At 47.0% G+C, this 18,453-nt stretch overlaps 1 protein-coding gene across 3 annotated transcripts in view; it reads left to right on the top strand.

Moving 5' to 3' along the window:
- Positions 1-17,777, top strand: part of RUNX1 (RUNX family transcription factor 1) — a 239,752-nt gene extending 221,975 nt beyond the window's left edge. For all 3 annotated transcript variants that reach the window (XM_036850894.1, XM_036850892.1, XM_036850893.1), the window contains one exon: positions 15,195-17,777. In XM_036850894.1, the coding sequence (XP_036706789.1) occupies positions 15,195-15,472 (278 nt within the window). In that variant the 3' untranslated portion in view covers positions 15,473-17,777. The remainder of the gene's footprint in view (positions 1-15,194) is intronic.
- Positions 17,778-18,453: the final 676 nt, after the last annotated feature.

Genomic DNA, 18,453 nt, shown 5'->3' with positions numbered 1-18,453 from the left:
AGTTTCAGGATGGAAAGGAGACGTAAATGGAGTAAGGGCTTCCCAGCCAGCCCCACAAAGCTCAGAATCCCAGGTCTGTTAGCAGGAAAAGGTACCCCTCCCCAGCCTCCAAACAGCACTGTACTTGGAGGTTACTTCTCTGTGTGTGTGTGTGTGTGTGTGTGTGTGTGTGTGTGTGTGTGTGTCTTTTTTGAAGCTTAGACCAGTTTCTTCGTTTCGTCAGTATACGGTAACTAGGTTTGAGGGGGAGATGGCTTCAATCATCATATAGTAAAAGCAGCACTCCACAAGCAACCAGAAAGCCTGTCCCTGCCCTGTCACTAACCTGCCGTGGGGAACAAGAGGGAGTCATCTCACCTCGCCACACTTCGGCTTTCTCCAACATGGGGCTGGCTCGAAAAGTCTCCGAGGTTGCTTTCTGCTCTATCATTCCATGAGATGTTGGAATGAAACCTTAGAAATGTTGACAGTGATTTGCGTCATTATCTGGTTACATGTGACTCATGCCCGGGTAGCTCAGGAGAGGCAAGCGCTAGCCTGTCCCTTCCCAGGTGGCAAAGCCGACGGTCAGCTCAGGAGCGATCTTGTCAGTTGTTTACACGTGCGGCTCACCCGGGGCTCGGCATGCCAGCTCTGAGACTGGGTGCCAGGCCGTGAGACTGTGAGAAAGCGGCCGTCCCAAACCCTGGCATGGGGACAGAGTCCTGGCCGCAGCATGACGGCAGACGGATGGCCACCCCTGGGTTCCCAGGAGGGCTCCAGAAGGTGCCCACCACACCCCTTATCTCTTAACACCCCTCAGTTTCACTTGTACTCGGCCCAGGGCACGTGCTGCATTAAATTTCTCTGAGTCTGGGGGCACCTCTGGAAGTCACAGCGTCCGGCTTTGTCATCATGGTTTGACACTGGGGTTGCACATGCCTACCCTGGGCTGGGTTTCCCTAAGGCGCCGCTGGCATTTGTGGCCGGATCATCCCCTGCTGTTGGGGGCCCGTCCTGTGCACTGGGTAATGTTTAATAGCAACCCACCCCTGGCCTCCAGCCACGAGATGCCAGTAACATCCCCTTACCCCAGTGGCAACAAGCAAAAACATCTGCAGACAGCGTCCAGTGTCCCCTGAAGGAGAAACCGCCCTTGTTGAGACCCATCTGGGAAATTCACAAGGGTTCAGTCGGTCCACACAGGATGTCAATGTCGGTCACAAATGGCAGCCCCTTGGGCCTCTATCCTCATCAGCAAATCAGTGCTGACTCTTGACTTCTGCAGGCTGCTAGGATCCCTGTTCTCCGGGGTCGTCCCTATTGCTGAGCAAGAGTTTCTAATTGTCTGCTCTCTCAAACTCAGCTTTTAATTTTAAAAAAGTCTTCATTTTAGTCCAAGTCACTAAAAACCTACTGCTTCTCTGAGAAAGCCTTCCTTGACCTTGTAAATCAAAGCGGTTCTCTGGAGGGAGGTTTCCCACTGCTGGGCTCACAGTATCATCTTTCCCAGGGTGACCTCATCTATTAAAGTATGAAGGTTGTATTTGAAATGCCATTTACTTTCTCTGAGTCAGTACATGAAGCTGTGGATCTTTAGATCATCAGAGGTCTGCTTATTACCAAGAGTTTTGTGTGTGTGTGTGTGTGTGTGTGTGTGTGTGTGTGTGTGTGTGTGCGCGCGCCCGTTTTTAAATCGAGGTCTGTGTCGGAGTTTAAAAGAATTCCGGCAGATTTCCATTTGCCTTTCTGAATCAGAGTTTGGGGTGATGTTCCCCTGTGAGTGTAGATTGCCCCCAGATGAATCTGACTTTATTAGCTTGCGTTCTTTGTTCAGAGCACCAGGGATGAGCTTATGAAAGTACACGCGGCTCTTATCTTCAAAGGCCTCCTTGATGCCGCAAAACTCCACCTCAGCAACCTGTGCTATTAATCTGTCGCTGTCCCAATTAGTTCGCGTCAAGGTCAGTTCTTTGGGGTGTGAAAAATGGCTGCAGACTTCGGTGCGCCGATTCCTTCTTGGGGGGAGGCCGCAGGAGGGGCAGGAGGCACAGGGGAAGCCGATAGCGATCCCCCCAGCTCGCGAGCCAGAGACGCCCCGTTATCCTGGCACAGGAACCCGCCACCCAGCGGCCACGCAGCTGGCCTTTTCCTCCCAGCTGCTCCGACGGCAAATATCCAAGTAGTCACCGATTTTCAAAAAACAGAAGCATAACGGAGCCATTCCTTGGGGGCTTTTTATGTATGGAGAAGCCTTGCGTTTAAGACGTATAGTAAACACTACTCCTCCAAAAAGATGTTCACAAAAAGTGAACCAGAGCTGGCGGTGCTGTAGGGTGTCACGTTCTAGGAATGAAGCAGCACACTGGGCTCAGGACTGCTGGTCCCGCCATCTCCCAACCGAAAAGATGGGAGTCTGCGAATCACAGCGTCTTCTGTCTCCAGCGTCGGGGGCAAGGGCCCTCCTTATGTGAAGAGAATAGGCTGTCTCAATGTGTCATTACTTCAGGCACAGCAGAGTGGGAGGAGAAAAGGGTCGGGGCCAGCTGGGATGGCAGTGCCCTTTTAGAGGGAGAAATCCATTGCTCTGCACATCCAGAGACCTTCCCAGAGCTTCGTGGACGTGCCGCGTGTTGGAGGTGAAGGGACGGCCAGGAACCATACAGGGCTGGCTGCCCCCTCGAGGCAGGCGCAGCGTGTTCACGCCCCCCGAAAAAGGCTGCTAGAGGGATGCGGACGGGTGATGCCCCCGGGGGTCTGGCCTCCTGGTCCTGCTGCTGGGAGTCCCAGGAGCCCGGGCCTGCTGTGCGGGAAAGGAAAACCAGGAGCGTGTGGGTCAGGACGGGGAAGCTGGGACAGGCCAGTGCGGACAGGTGGGGAGGACAGGAGAACCAGAGGCAGCCGCTGCCTTGGCCGGCGAGCCCGTGTTAGTGGCGTGGCGCTCCAGCTTGGGCGTCACCGCACTTCCCTGGGCAGAACGTTCTTCAGGCTGGGAGTGTGGACAGAAGCTCTTAGAGCGCGAGCGGTTGCCGTTCAACCTGAATCCCAGCCCCGAAGGTGAAGAACCGCGCATCCTCGGTCTCCCAGGCCCAGCTCTCTGGTTTCCGAGCAGCGGCTGGCGGGCGCCTTCCGCAGGGCAGGGTGGCCGGTGCTCCCGCTGAGCGAGGCCGGTGCTCGGCGGGCGGAAGGGCTTGTCTTTGGTTTTGCGGTCTGGGCAGGTGCCGCGGGAATGGTGCTCACATCGATGGTGAAATCATGTCTCCCCAGGTGAGAGGCTGAGGGCGTTCTGCACCCCCGGCCGAGGCGGGCCTCGTCTTGGTGGCTCCGTGGGCTGTGCCCGCCCTCCCCCCTCGTATGGGGCACTCGGGCCTGAGGGGCACGGCCTCTTCCTCTGAGGGGACAGGGGAGAGGAGCCTTACTAGGAGCCAGATAGTGCATTAACGACGCTGGAGTCCGGATGCCGTTTCATCCCCCCAAGCCCCTCACAGGTGGGGAAACTGAGTCTCCGAGGGCTTCCGCTACTGGTCTCAGTACAGGGTGAGTGAGGGGCGAGCCGCGGCTCAGTCCTCAGCTCTCAGACTCCCAAACCCTGCCCTCGTGCCCTTGTCCAGGCCCTTTCTCCCTGCAGGGCAGCTCGGGGACGAGGTTTCCAAAACTTGGAAATGTTTGGAGCCAACACAAACCAAAGAAGAGTTCAGTGTCTTCTGTGTTCTCGTTCAGCATTCCCTAGACGGTGTTTATTGCACTCCCTTCTTCCCCATTCATGAGAGCTCTTCTTCTGGTTTTATTAGAACGCCATGTTTCCGAGTTTGCTGCTTAAAATCAAAGTATCTGGTGTAAAATCCAGTACGGGTGCACTGGGGCACACGCCACATGAGAGCACAAGACACAGAGGCTGCTTGGCCGGGCTTTGAGCCACTCCAAAATTTGTGTGTAGGCTACAGCCTGGAGCTCGGAAGTATGGTGGGATGGATTTGCATCATGACTTTACAACAGATAAATAAATCTCATAATAATAATACAACAGAATTTGTCAAAAGATCCTAACTTTGTACAAACCCGCAGCAGTGCTGAAGTAAAAAGTTTAGCACAGGGCCGGAAGGGGGATGGGGGGCGCTCAGAGGCAGCCGGGCTGCAGGATGGCCTCACGGGCACCTGCTGTGCGCCAGATGTCCTTACGTGGCGGCCTTCAGAGCTTCCTCCAACACCGACAACTCACGGGGCAGGGGCAGTCATCGTACGGCCCCTGAGATCCCAGTGATGACATCACTCTTTTTTTCTTGCCTGCTGCCACCCTGAGGCATTTCAAGGACCCTGGCAAAGCTTCAGCCCCGTTACTTGATAGGATCTGCCCAAGGGACGGCTGTTACTGTATCTACTTAGTCGGAGAGATGGCTGTTCCCCCCCGCCCCGGGGAGTCCCGTAGGCTCCCCTCCCACCCCATCGGCACACGGTCTTCGGTGGTCAGTCGGGACCGTAGCTGGGCTCTGACAGTCTCACGCCCTGGGCCACGGAACAAGGCTCTCAAGCCTGCACCGTCCTCTTTAGAGCATGTGCTGCCCTCGGTGGAATGTTCATCAAATTAAGTTTCTTTAGCTATGGGCAGCGCTAGGGGTGCCGTGCCCCTCCCGCTGGTAGCGTCCCGCTTTGAGGCGTCAGTAATTTGGCTCCTATGAGTGAGGGTCCTCATTTCTGCGCCGGGGGCTCGGTCCCAAGCTAGAAGCTGCCTGAGATTTCCCAGCCCTCGACGGGTATCTCTGGCTCATCCCTTTCGGGAACTAGCAAAGGGGGCGAGGGTGCTGGAGAATGAGTGGTTGGGAGCAGAGAGCCATTTTCACCCTCCTCCATGTTTTGAGATTTTTGTTGCAGGAGACAGACATGGAGGAATGGACAGAAATTAGCAGGGCGGTCGTGGAATAATTTGAACATGCCCGTGATGGCCTGGCCTTACCGGAATCTACCCAGCCCATCTGTAGAATCAGTTCAGGCCTGGAAAGTGTGTATGAGGGCGGGGGGACAGAGGTTCAGAAAGTGAGGGTACAGAAAATCTTTACGGGAAGATGTCTGCAATGGATGTTTGTCTGACAAAGTCCAGGGAAATAACTTGTCTGCGAGGGAGGAAAGAGCAGAGACCAGAAGGTGCCTTCCTTTCTTTTGGAACCAGGATCCCTACACCCTGTGTGACCTGAAGGCCACTCTCCCTCCGACTTAGGGAGTCAGTGCTGGCAGAGAATCAGAGGTGTTATCCAGACCCCCATCTTTTCTAGAAGCCAGTGACTTGTCCCCAAACCCTGCCTCAGAGACAACTGTGCCTGAGTCCAGAGCCTTTTTCCAGACCCGGCTCAGACTGATCTGGCCGAGGGGAGAGGCCTCGTGGCTGGGATTGGACTGTTTCCCCTGGGAACTGTCTGGCAAGTCTAACGAGGAATAGCTCTTTGCATTTACTGAACGCCTTTCATCTGCGGCTCTCAAAGCTGCTCCACAAACAGTAATTAACTCTCACACCTGCAAGGCAGGTGAGTCTGGTTACCCCCATTTTGAGAAATGAAGAAACAAAGGTCTGAGAGGGAAAGGGCCGTGGTGAGCCGCCGGAGTCGGCGGTGGCTCTCGTGTTAGGAACCAGCATTCTGGACTCCCAGCGCCCCGACCACAAAGCCAGGCAGCCTCTCCCGGTCGGGTCCAGAGGATGGGTCCCCAAGGCAGTGAGGGGTAGGGACATGGCCACACAGCTCCCTTCTGCCCTCCTGCAGGTAGCCTGTCACCTCCTGGGCCCACCGGTCGGCTACGAGGACGGGATCCCTCAAGACCCTAACAGCCTTTATTTATTTATTTATTTATTTATTATTTTTGGCTGTGTTGGGTCTTCGTTTCTGTGCATGGGCTTTCTCAAGCTGTGGCAAGTGGGGGCCACTCTTCATCGCGGTGCGCGGGCCTCTCACTGTCGTGGCCTCTCTTGTTGAGGAGCACAAGCTCCAGACGCGCGGGCTCAGTAGTTGTGGCTCACGGGCCTAGTTGCTCCGTGGCATGTGGGATCTTCCCAGACCAGGGCTCGAACCCGTGTCCCCTGCATTGGCAGGCAGATTCTCAACCACTGCGCCACCAGGGAAGCCCCCTAACAGCCTTTAAAACGCAGCATCCCCAGGCAGGCCTCTGCCCCAGCTTGGTGCTGGATGCTTCCCTTCAGAGTAATTGCTGGAACAGTGAATGCATCCTAGCTGTACATGACTAACCAAGATGTCTTCGGCCAGCACAGACAAACGGTTGGCAGATACCGGAGCTCTTTCACAACTTCTTTTTCCAGGATCCAGAGCTGGTGGGAACTGACTCACGTTAGCAGGGTGTTTCACTGATCGCAACACCAGGCTCGTTAGTGTCTCTGCCTGGGTGCACCACTATTCCTGCTTGTTGTTTTGTGCTACACTTGTACTGCACAGGCCGGAGGAAACAGCGCTTCAGACAGACGGCGGGACTTTCAGGGAAATGCCTCTTTCGTAGCAGGGAAGGACGCAGGCCCTGGGGCCGTGAAAGCTGATATCACATGGTTCTGAAGGTAGCAGCGGAGCATCTGGGGGCACCCTTTTTGTTCACAGGGGAGCCCGGATCTTTCTTCCAGGGGTCCCAGACAGGGAGATGCAAGCCACCACCGGGGCTCGCCCTGACACATCGCCCTGGAAACTGACTCACATCTCTGAGTCCTGAGTCACATCCTGTTGTGTGTTCTCAGGCATCCAAGAGGGCATTACACCAGCTGCCCATGACTGAGGTGAACTTGGAGGGCACCCTGGGAACTGCCCTGCCACCTTCCAAGCTGAAAGGGGGGAAAAAAACCTCTAGGGAAAAAACCAGAGCCTCCTGGAGGGTTTATATGTTCACCACTTAGGTTTGGCTCTTAAAAACAGACACTGGGGCCCTGACGCATACATAACTTGTCTGGTCTTTGTTTTTAAATGGCTCTGAAAGGTGACTGAAAGATCAGGTCTGTAAAGATATCAGCTGAATAGCCAAGGAAAGGGCCTTCTAACTCTAACCAACAACAGAACCCATCAACCTTCTCCCGGCCCTGGGCTGAGGAGGGCACCCAGCATGTGTGTGCCTGTGTGCCTTAGGGGACCCAGGTTTTGAGGGTGGGTGTTAAAAAGCCCACAGACAGAACCAGGCGGCGTCTCTGGCCATCCTCTTCTATGGCCCTGCGGGAACATGAGGACAAAGAAGGACATTTTAAACTTTTCAAAGAGCAGCTTTTGGTTTTGTTCATTTTCTGTTGCTTTCTTGTATTCGATTTGATTTCTACTCTAAATTTTATTTCTTTCCTTCTGCTTGCATTAGGTTTATTTTGCTCTTTTTTTCTCTAGTTTCCTAAGGTGGAAGCTCATTGATTCTGAATCATTCCTCTTTTCTAATATATGCATTAAGATGCTATAAATTTCCCTCTAAGCACTGCTTTCCGCTGCATCCCACAAATTGTGGTGTTGGATTTTCATTCAGTTCAAAATACATTTTAATTTCTCTTGAGACTTCTTATTTGACCCGTGGGTTATTCAGAAGTGTGTTGTTGAAGCTCCAAATATTCGGGGATGTTCCAGCGTCTTTCTGTCATTGACTTTTTAGTTTAAATCCATGTGGCCTCAGAGTATACTTCGTATGATTTCTGTTCTTTTAATTTTAAGGTGTGTTTTATGGTCTATCTTGGTGGATGTTCCCTGTGAGCTTGAAAAGAACGTGTACTCTGCCATTGTTGGATGGAATTTTCCAAAGATGTTCATTGGGTCAAGCTTGTTGGTAGCACTGTTCGGATGAACTGCGCCCTAATTTTCTGCCTGCTTGAGGTATCAATTACCGAAAGAGGACTGTGAAGACTTCAGCTATAACTGTGTATTTTTCTCTTTCTCCCTGTCGTCTTACCAGTTTGTGCCTCATGTCTTTTGACACTCTGTTAGGTGCATACATGTTAAGGATTGTTATGTTCTCTTAGACATAACATTTTTCATCATGTAAGTCCCCTCTTTTTTTTAATGTATTTTATTGAAGTATAGTTGATTTACAATGTTAATTTCTGCTGTACAGAAAAGTGATTCAGTTATATAAAAACTATATATATATTATATATATATATATATATATTATACATATAGTCTTTTTCATGTAATTCCCCTCTTTTTCCCTAAAATTTTTCCTTCTTCTGAAGTCAGTTTTGTATAAAATTAATATAGCTGCTCTGGCTTTCTTTTGATTACTGTTAGCCCAGTCTTTCTCTACCCCTTTACTTTCAACCTGACACTTTAAAGTAGGTTCCTTGTAGACAACATATAGTTTTGTTTTTAATTCACTCTGACAATCTCTGTCTTTCAGTTGGTACATGTATTAGACCATTCATATTTAAAACGATTACTGATATAGTTGGATTAACATCTACCATGTTTGTAACTGTTTTATATTCATCACACCTATTCTTCTTTTCTCCTCTTTTTCTGCCTTCTCTGGTTTTAACTGAGCATTTTATTTGATTCCATTCCATTTTATCTCTGCTCTTGGTGTATCAGTTATACTTAAAAAAATGTTTTTAGTAGTTGTCCTAGAGTTTGCAAAATACATGTGTAATGAATGTAAGTCACCGTCAGATAACACAAGACCACTTCTTCCTTCCCATTTCTGTCAGTACTGTCATTCATTTCACTTATCCATCTCTTACAACCACCCAATACATTACTATTATGACTTTAAACAGTTATCTTTTGGATCAGTTAAGAATAGGAAAAATAAGACTTTATTTTACCTTCATTTATTCTATTATGCTCTTCCTTTCTTTATGTAGATCCAAGTTTCTGACGTGTATTATTTGCCTTTTCCCTGAAGAACTTTTTTTTTAACATTTCCTGCAGGACAGGTCTGCTGGATAAATTAGCTCAGTTTTTGTTTGTCAGAGAATGGCTTTATTTCTCCTTCACCTTTGAAGAATAATTTTGCTGGATATAGAATTCTAGGTTGGTAGCTTTTTTCTTTCAACACTTTATTTACTACACTCTACTTCTGCTTGTATGGTTGCCGAAGAGAAGTCTGAAGTAGTTCTTATTGTTGTTCCTGTCTGGAAAAGGTATCTCCCCCACACCTTTCCTTTCTGGTTTCTTTCAAGATTTTCTCTGTCTTTAGGTTTTCTGCAGTTTCAATATGATATGCCTAGATGTAAATTATTTGGTATTTATTTTGCTTGATGGTCCCTGAGTTTCTTGGTTCTGTGGTTTGGTGTCTGTCATTAGTTTTGTCAAGTTCTCAGCTATTAATACTTCAAATATTTCTTCCACTCTGTTTTCTCCTTTTCCTTCTGATATTTCTACTACACATATATTACACTTTTGAAATTGTCCCAAAGTTCATGGATGTTCTGACTTTTTTTCTTTCTTTTTTCTCTTTACCTTATAGTTTGGGAAGTTTCTATTGACATATTTTCAATTTCATTGAAATTCTTTCGTATTTCATTGATTCTTTCCTCACTCATGTCCAGTCTGTTGATGAGCCCATCAAAGGTATTTCTCATATCTGTTACAGTGTTTTTCATTTCCAGAATTTCCTTCTGAGTCTTAAGAGTTTCTCTCTCCCTGCTTACATTACCCATCTGTTCGTCCATGCTGTTTTCTTTTTCCATTAGAGCCCTTAACATTTTTTGTTTGTTTGTTTGTTTTTTTGGCTGAGTTGGGTCTTCGTTGCCATGCACAGGCTTTCTCTAGTTGCAGAGAGCAGGGGCTACTCTTTTGTTGCGGTGTGCGGGCTTTTCATTGCGGTGGCTTCTCTTTTGCCGAGCATGGACTCCAGGCGTGCGGGCTTCAGTAGTTGTGGCACGCTAGAGCCCTTAACATATTGATCAGTTAAATTCCCTGTCTGATAACTCCAAAATTTATGTCACATCTGAGTCTGGTTCTGACGCTTGTTTTCTCTCTTCAGATTTTTTTCTTGCCTTCTGTCGTGCCTTATTTCTGATTTGGAAGCTGGATATGATGTATCAGGTAACAGGAACTGAAGAAAATAGGCCTTTGGTGTGAGATTTTATGTTCATCTAACTAGGAGTTGGGCTGTGTTTAATGTTTGCTGTAGCTGAAGGTGCCAGAGGCTTTAAATTCCACTAATGTCCTTGTTTTTGTTTCTGTCTTTGGGCTTCCCTAAGAACCCTTCCTTAAATAGTCTGTCTTGCAGCTCCTTCAGCTGTAACCCGCTGCTATTATACTGGATCCCATGAAGAGCTGGAGGAGTCCCTAAATGAAAAACCCATGAAAGTGTCCCCACCCCACCCCCATACACACAGACAAGAATGCAGCCCTCAGGAGTTTCTTACTCTCACACTAGTCTATACTCAGCCTCCAACAGTTTGTCAAAATTACCATTTAAATGTTCCTACCAGTTCATGGCTCCAGTGGCTTCTGCTCCCAGTAAGCACACCTCAGCATAATTTTCTGTATTCACCTCTCTCAAGATTTCAGGGTGGCAGTTTGCCCTATGACCTCAATTCTCTACTAGGTCTGAGAAAAATCGTGGATTATCAGTTTTAGGTTTCTTTTCTTGTTGTAAAGATGGGAGTAATAACTTCTAAGCTCTTGACATTTCAGAGCTGAACTTGGAACCAGCAGAACATTTTGACTTGAATTATCTGATAGGGTCATTTTCTACTTTGAAGACATTTTGATATTGCTGCATTAAAGGTAAAAGCACTCTACTCTCTTATCTCTTATGTATGCTATGGATACCTCTGAGCTCACCACTAGCCTCAACCCCCCTTATTCCTAACTCCCCCCCTTCTTTGACCTCATTTCAAATGGAAAGGAGTGGGGCTCAGGATCTCAGAGGAAGGGGGCTGTTTTATCCACTACTTGATAGATCAAAAAGCTAAAAATAACCCATCATAAAACGGCCTCAGTAAAGCAGCTACATCAAAACATTATGTACCCTGGAAAAAACAGGATGCAGACAGACTCAAACTTAAATTTTCTAATCCAGTAGTTTTTTTAACGGAAACATGAGCTGGTTGAGATTGGATCCTCACCTTCTCCGTCCTCACCTCAACTCTCCAGTTTTCTTGCCTATTTACCACTTAATCTCCTGAGTCCAGTTCTTCTCCGGTGCTGAAGACTCTGCGTGTCAAACTTTTTTCAGTGAACAGAACAGTGTTACCTGAGTCTCATCCTGGAGCAGGTGTGTGTGGCCTTACCAATAAATATCAGATGAGTCCCTTGGCACGGATTTCTTTTCCTTTTTAATAATATAATCATAAAAATTAGCCAGACTTACTGAGCATTTAATATGGCCAAAAACGGTGATACCCACTTTATACAGTTTATCTCACTTATCCCTATTACCCTTTGAAGTAGGAAAACTATGTATCCGAGGAAATCAGTGACTTGCCCAAGGTCATACAGCTAGCTTATGGTGAAGGGAGAATGCAAACCGAAATCTGTTTTTCACTTAAATTAGGTACTTTCCCTTGTCTGTTCCTCTCAGGGGTATAACATAGCATGTAATAAATACCACTAGGGTTCTTATCTCTAACCTGGGAACGGCTGTTTGCAAGTCCCGTTTAGGGAGGTAATCCAGCTGTTCACCTGGATACAGCCCCCACTAGCCATAACTCCAGAAGGCAAGGACTATAATCCACTCACTACTGAGTTCCCAAAACAGTGGCCCTAATAAAGCAAAAAGTTCATTGGCAACATGAATGAATGAGGAAGTAAATAACTTCATGAGCCTAAGAGTGAATGAATGAAGTAACTCAGCATGATGATTAATGCAATAGGAAAAAGCCTTTCCAAGCATCATACAGTCCTGGGATCTTCACTAATATCAGACTCTTAAGTTCCAATGGGACAGGGACCATATTGGTCTTACTCATAAATTAGCACATGCCTGGCACATAGTACGTTTCAGTAAACTTGTTCTTTTTGGTGGATTGACCTATCAGAGGCATTCCCTTCAAGAACAAGCAGCCCTCCTCTGAAGAATGATGGACAGTGGTTCTCTTCCTCAGCCTATGACTTTTTTCTTGATAACCCCCATCTTATCCCTGTCCTACTTCCTCTTCCCAGAATACACGTATTTACTATTACAAGCACCATTCTTCACCTCAAACACCCACCTGATTCTTCCCTAACTCTGTTTAACATACGAGTTAAGCAGAGAAGTACTGTTTGGGACCTATTTGAATTAGGATCCTGCACTGTCACCACTGACAGGGGCTTAGAGATCATCTCCTTTCAGAAATGAGAATAAGAAAGGGTAAGTAAGTAACCCAGGGTCATCACACGTACAGGCCAGAGGCCACATCTCCTGCCTCTCAGTCCAGTGCTCGGGTGGCCCACAGCACTGTCACTTCCATACTTGCCTTCATGTGTTCACGTTGGCCCCATCATGGCAAGAATGGTAACTCAATAGTAAACTCAGCAAACCATATTATTGGCCCTTCGTTTTTTGTTTTGTTTTGTTTTTGTTTTAATGAATAATCCACGTAATAGAAGAAAACACGCGAAACTCCGACATGAGAAGCTCGCCATCACCACCTTCTGGCCCACTGCTGCCAATGAAGCCAAACACAGTTCACTGTGGTCACAAATATGAAAAATGATCAGGGGTCACTGGGTTTTTAGTGCTGTCCCCCGACTAGCACTGAAAGGCTGAGTTGTGGTGTGAAGTAAGAAGATGTTGAATTTGAAACCCTGTGTTAAAAAAAAAAAATCATAGAACCTGGACTTTAATCATAAAGATCATTACCAAAGCATATTTTTAAAAGGCTGTGAAACATTATGCAACATTTGCATGGTTTAATTATGAGTTTAGAAAAGCCTAGCACAACTTTTTCACTACAGTAAAACATGACAGAGCATGAATCATGGCATAATACTTTATGCTTACTGTGGTTTTAGACATGGGGTTAGGGGTGCTGGGCTGTCTACACAACAACGCATGAATTCCTGTACCGCAATTCACACCCAGAGGGCTTTATGACAATTATAAAACCTCTTCTGTTTGCTTTTTAAATGATTAAAATATTTGAATACTATATATATTCACTTTGTAAATACATGTATCCAGGACATGTGCATGTCTTATGGAAAATATCTTGAGTATATAATTTTATATTCACTTGGAGCAAAATACTTGTAGCAGTATGGGAATGTTAAACAATCTGCTATTGCTATTTGCTTTCAATTGCTGGAAACACTCTTAGCTGTAAGATTATGCAGGATCTCTGACTGTAGTTGAACACTTATTTTCCACTGAGTCTGGAATGGACTGGCTCTTTATTCCTTGCCATCCCCTCAATTCTCTAAAATTCAGAAGAAAATGAAGACCTTTCTTTAATAGTAGATTTCAAAGATTCTAAGTTAAAATATTTCCCCAGGTTCTTCAAAATTAAAAAGTCAGTTATTTTAAAGAAAAGAAGGAAGTAGATCAGTATGAGGGAAACCGGGTAGAGGGCTCTTGGGAGAAGAGTAAGAAGGAAGACTTGGATCTCCAAATACTTGATTCTGTTCTCCACTGTGACAGCTTCAAAGGCATAAAAGACAAGGGACACTTTAACTAGAAGTGAAAAGCCCCAGAGGGAGGAGATGTGGACAATGTATAACGAGTAGAAATAACTCATTTCTTTATGTCACAACACACAGAAAACTGACACCTGTTGTTTTCCTAAGGAACTTTGCTCTTTCTGTATTTACTCCCAGCATCATGAACCCCTGGCTATGAAGACCCTTTGGAGTTAGTGTAGTTTGCTGTCACCTTTGTCTACAAAGAAGGTGGAACACAAAGAGAAAATTAACGTTTAATTCTAAGACAGAAATGTAAAGCTATCTTATGGTGAGACAGTGGTTGATTTTTAAATTTTCTTACACATTTTGCCTAAGAATAGAAGGTGTTGTTTTTTGTTTTCCTCCTCTGCAAACAGTATGATGCTTTTGAAAACTAAGACTCCTATGAATGCTGGAGTCAAATTTACAAAATGCTTTTTACCTAAATCTTCTGAAGTCAGATCTTTGTCTCTTCTCTCGCCCAGGCCTCTTTTTTTGTTGTTGTTAACATCTTTATTGGAGTATAATTGCTTTACAGTGGTGTGTTAGTTCCTGCTTTATAACAAAATGAATCAGCTATACATATACATATATCCTCATATCTCCTCCCTCTTGTGTTTCCTTCCCACCCTCCCTATCTCACCCCTCTAGGTGGTCACAAAGCACCGAGCTGATCTCCCTGTGATCTCCCTGTGCTATGCGGCTGCTTCCCACTAGCTATCTATTTTACATTTGGTAGTGTATATATGTCCATGCCACTCTCTCACTTCGTCCCAGCTTACCATTCCCTCTCCCCATGTCCTCAAGTCCATTCTCTATGTCTGCGTCTTTACTCCTGTCCTGCCCCAAGTTCTTGAGAACCATTTTTTTTTAGATTCCATACATATATGTGTCAGCATATGGTATCTGTTTTTCTCTTTCTGACTTACTTCTCTCTGTATGACAGACTCTAGGTCCATTCACCTCACTACAAACCAGGCCTCTTTTAATGGCAATCTGTAAAATACTTGCTCAACATTCTGCCCTTTAGAAGTTGCAAACTTGAGGTCTTGAGAAAAAGTGGAAGACATCTCTGTTAGTCTGGGTTGATAGAGCCAGCTCTGCACTGCCGGGTTTGTGAACTAGTCATCAGGCCTCGTTGCCAGTTTCCTAGCCAGACTTTCTTTTCAGTTATCCTTGGGAGAGAGTTCACCTGAACTGAAAACATTTAAAAGCCACAGAATATTTTTGCCAAAGGTACAAAAAAAAGACCCAAACCCTTGCATTCTTTTGCGCTTACTGAGTAGAGAGAGATGGGTGATCACCTGATAATGATAACCATGATTACAAAGCTGGCAGTCAATACGTGCAGTCAACAGTCTGAATGTTAACACTTCTACCTGGAAAGCATAATCAGCCTCTCTCATCATTAGTGTGATTAAAGAAAACCTTTGGAAGGAACAGTTAGCAGAGGAAAATCTTCAAGAATCAAACATAAATTATATCAGTATCGTTTTGGGGGGAAATCATCAGACAAAAGCAAATATTGGGACTTAAGGAGGCTTATTAAACACTGGTAAACAGCCCACAAACATGTATTAGATTTAAACAAAGGTAGCTAGTTTTTTATTAAAAGATTTTTCTAAATCCTGACCCACTCTACATGTAAGTGACCTCCCTGACTCTCTGCAGATACAAGGCAGATCCAGCCGTCCCCACCATGGTCCTACGAGCAGTCCTACCAGTACCTGGGACCCATTGCCTCTCCTTCTGTCCACCCAGCAACACCCATCTCGCCTGGACGGGCCAGCGGCATGACAACCCTCTCTGCAGAGCTTTCCAGTCGGCTCTCAAGTAAGCTGCTTGAAAATACACTCTTTGAAGTCCGGCTGCAGTGCAAGGTTCTGGAGACCAGACGGGATGCACGAAGGGGGTGGCAGTCATTTTTGATTGGATACAGTTCGGTTTAAAGACAAGGCTGTCTATCTCTAAGTCCCCCGCCCACACGCTGATTTTCCTTGACACTCAGAGGCAGAGATTACGTACAGATGTGAAGGTAGAAGTGGCTTGGAAAAAGTGGACTCCTTGGGCGTTTGGGGGTGCTCACATTTGGCAGGCACGGGTGGCAGCTGAAGGGTCAGTGACAGAAAAGGCCAAAGTAGTCAGCTTCTGGGCCTCAGATGGGACTGATCCATCTTGTGGTGGCGAGCTTTCACAGGCCACGTGTACAGCGCACTGCGGCACACGTGGAGTGGGACGCACATCTACCCCGACGGGACACCCCCAACTAAGAGCTGCTCGTATCAGGCTTGAGGAACAGACTGGAAAGCTCAGGTGTCGTGGTTGGCATAGTTGTTGTTAATACGTGCTCATTAAACCTAGTCATTTAACCTTTGAGACCTCTGGGCTTGGCACTCACCTTTGCTTGTGGGCAGGGAAATCAGAGTTACAGAGAAAAATTCCTTTGTTGAAAGCAAAAAGAAGCGACTCCCTGTTTGGGGCTTTGAAATTAGAGCTGGACCAGACTGTGAAAATACTTCAGAGGACTTCAGCAGTAGGAAGCCTGAGAACACACTTCTGTGGAAGGGCGGCTGTTTTTGCTTTTCAGCTCCTGGAATCAGATTATAGCAGATTAGGGGCAGGCGAAGGGGCAAAGGCACTGCGTCTGCCATTTTACGTGTGGTGTAATGTTGTGTTTTGTGGACGACTGTGATTATTTGAGATTTCCCCAAATGCTTCAGCTTCTTCTCAGAGCTTCACAGAATCCCTCTCAGCTTCTCAACAGCAGCAGTGCTGACACCTGGGGCCAGACAATTGTTCACTGTCGGGGGGCAGTCCTGTGCACTGCAGGGCCTTCATCAGTGTCTCTGGCCTCTAGATGCCAGCAGCACCCCCAGTCATGGCAACCAAAAATCACCAGACGTTGCCAAATGTCCTGAGGGCCACACTGCCCCCCAGTTCAGAACTGTCTTCTTGGGCAAGGTAGTAGAACAGGAAAGCCAACTTAGTTGCCCAGTTTCCACACTATTTTCAGCCACTGTTGCCAAGAATTTCATGGCACCTGCCGGGCTAAGGAGTTAAGGGACTAGTGTAGGAATTATGAAGTCCATTTAGCTTGTTGTTGTTGTAGAAGCTCTGTCCCCTCAGTACTGGTCTGCTTCCAAAGGCACTTGTCATCTTTCATTGTTTCTTCTTCTTGTTGGCACTGCTCTGCCCACTGGCTGTGGTCTACATCTGAAGCAATTACTGTTTTCCTTGGAAATGTCCCTGCTGTGGGTCTGTCCCTTGGAATTTATTTCATAAGTCTTTTGACTCGGTCAGCACCCAAGATCATCGGCACCTTAGAGTCCAAGAACCCTAGGGGCCAGCTGTTCTGGCTGACCAGTTCAGATGGAAGGGTGACTTCTTTTTTTTATAGGAATGAGTAACATGTGCCTTCCCAAATCCCATCTCACAGTTACACTTCTGAATAGCCTGGACTTCAGTTAGCCAAGGAGCAATGGAAGGGCATTTTATGGCATGAGGGTATGAAGGAGATAAAAACCACATCCCATTTCGGCACCCAAGCATGACCCTGCGCTGTCCTGGAGGGTGGACCCGGGAGAATTCCAGAGGAGCTTTCACTGGTGGCAGAGCACAGCATGGGAGACTGCTCTCCACCTTGGCAGGTCTCCCTCTGAGAAATCGAGCCTGGAGCCCAGGCCTGAAAAGTGCTGTCATCTCCCTGTGGGCAGGAGGGGTTTGGGATACTTAAAAGAAAAGTGGCTGCTTTGAGAGCCTGCGCTCCTTGAACCCCACCCCCAGCTCAGCTCTGTGCTCTGCCCCTCCCCGCCCCCAGCGCCACCGGGGCTCCCTCTGGCCAGAGAGCCCTGTGCTCTGTGTCTGTCTCTTACTTTTGCAGACAGACTCCACACCTTGTCTGAAAAGAGTTGTCATCCGGAGGTTTGCTTTTCTTTTTTTTAAATAATGTTTAGCTGCCAACCTGGGCGACAGACAGCATGCATTAATCTGAGTCATGCAAGATCCTTTTAAGGCAGCCATTATCTGCTCAGGCTGTTTAATCCTTCGGGGGCAGTGGGAGGGGCCCAGAGTAGGGCTGCTTTCATCCCCAACAAGCTGCAGAATGAAGACTTGAGCTGTCATGGCAAATATTTAGCTCCATCGGTGGGGAAACATTTCCAACTAAAATACCTGTACCGCCTAATCCCCAGATTTCCTACTCTTTAAAAGCTCCCTGTGAGTATCAGGGGTCCCCACCTCTGCCCACACTGCTACCGAATAAGGGGGCACCAGCCCAGGCAAACGGACAAATGAGCTAAGGCCGGGTGAACTGTGCGTCACTGGTGGGGCTTGCTTGGTAGGGGGTGTCAGATTGGACATAAAAAGAAAACAAGTACTTTAATAGGTCACTTGAATCTGAGCCTACCTAGTGGGCCGAAGTTGTTTTGTTATCACAATGTGTGTGTAAAGGACAATTTGGCCAAATGGATGGTCTTTTGTAGTGTGACATTGGTACTATGTGGACAGAAGAAGAATCACAGGCAACATCTAAGATCTTCCAGATATTCTGCCCACAAGTGAAAGAACTATTTTCCCCTGACAGCTGAGACCATAACATCATTCCATTACTTATGTCCGTGACAAATCACGGGCTCACTTGGGATTCCAGTAACTTGCTGTCATCACCAGGTTACCACACAGCAGTTGGAACAGACTGGCAGAGCATGTCCAGACACCGTCATGAAACAGGGTGACCTTTCATTCATTTTCCAGTGGATTCACCTTTTTGTCTCATGGCAAATGAAGCAAGAGGAATAATGGGTGGAGTCATTTATTTGTGTCCGGAGTATTGCATCAGATGACAACAAATTGATTGTATTTGCCTAATGCTTCTCCCTGGACTATAGAAATCTAACTGGAAAAATGGAGTTAAGCTTCCTGTTAACTCTCA

The sequence above is a fragment of the Balaenoptera musculus genome, chromosome 4, assembly GCF_009873245.2.
Source record: "Balaenoptera musculus isolate JJ_BM4_2016_0621 chromosome 4, mBalMus1.pri.v3, whole genome shotgun sequence".
NCBI classification, from domain to species: domain Eukaryota; kingdom Metazoa; phylum Chordata; class Mammalia; order Artiodactyla; family Balaenopteridae; genus Balaenoptera; species Balaenoptera musculus.
This window is presented reverse-complemented; position numbering and strand designations above follow the sequence as displayed.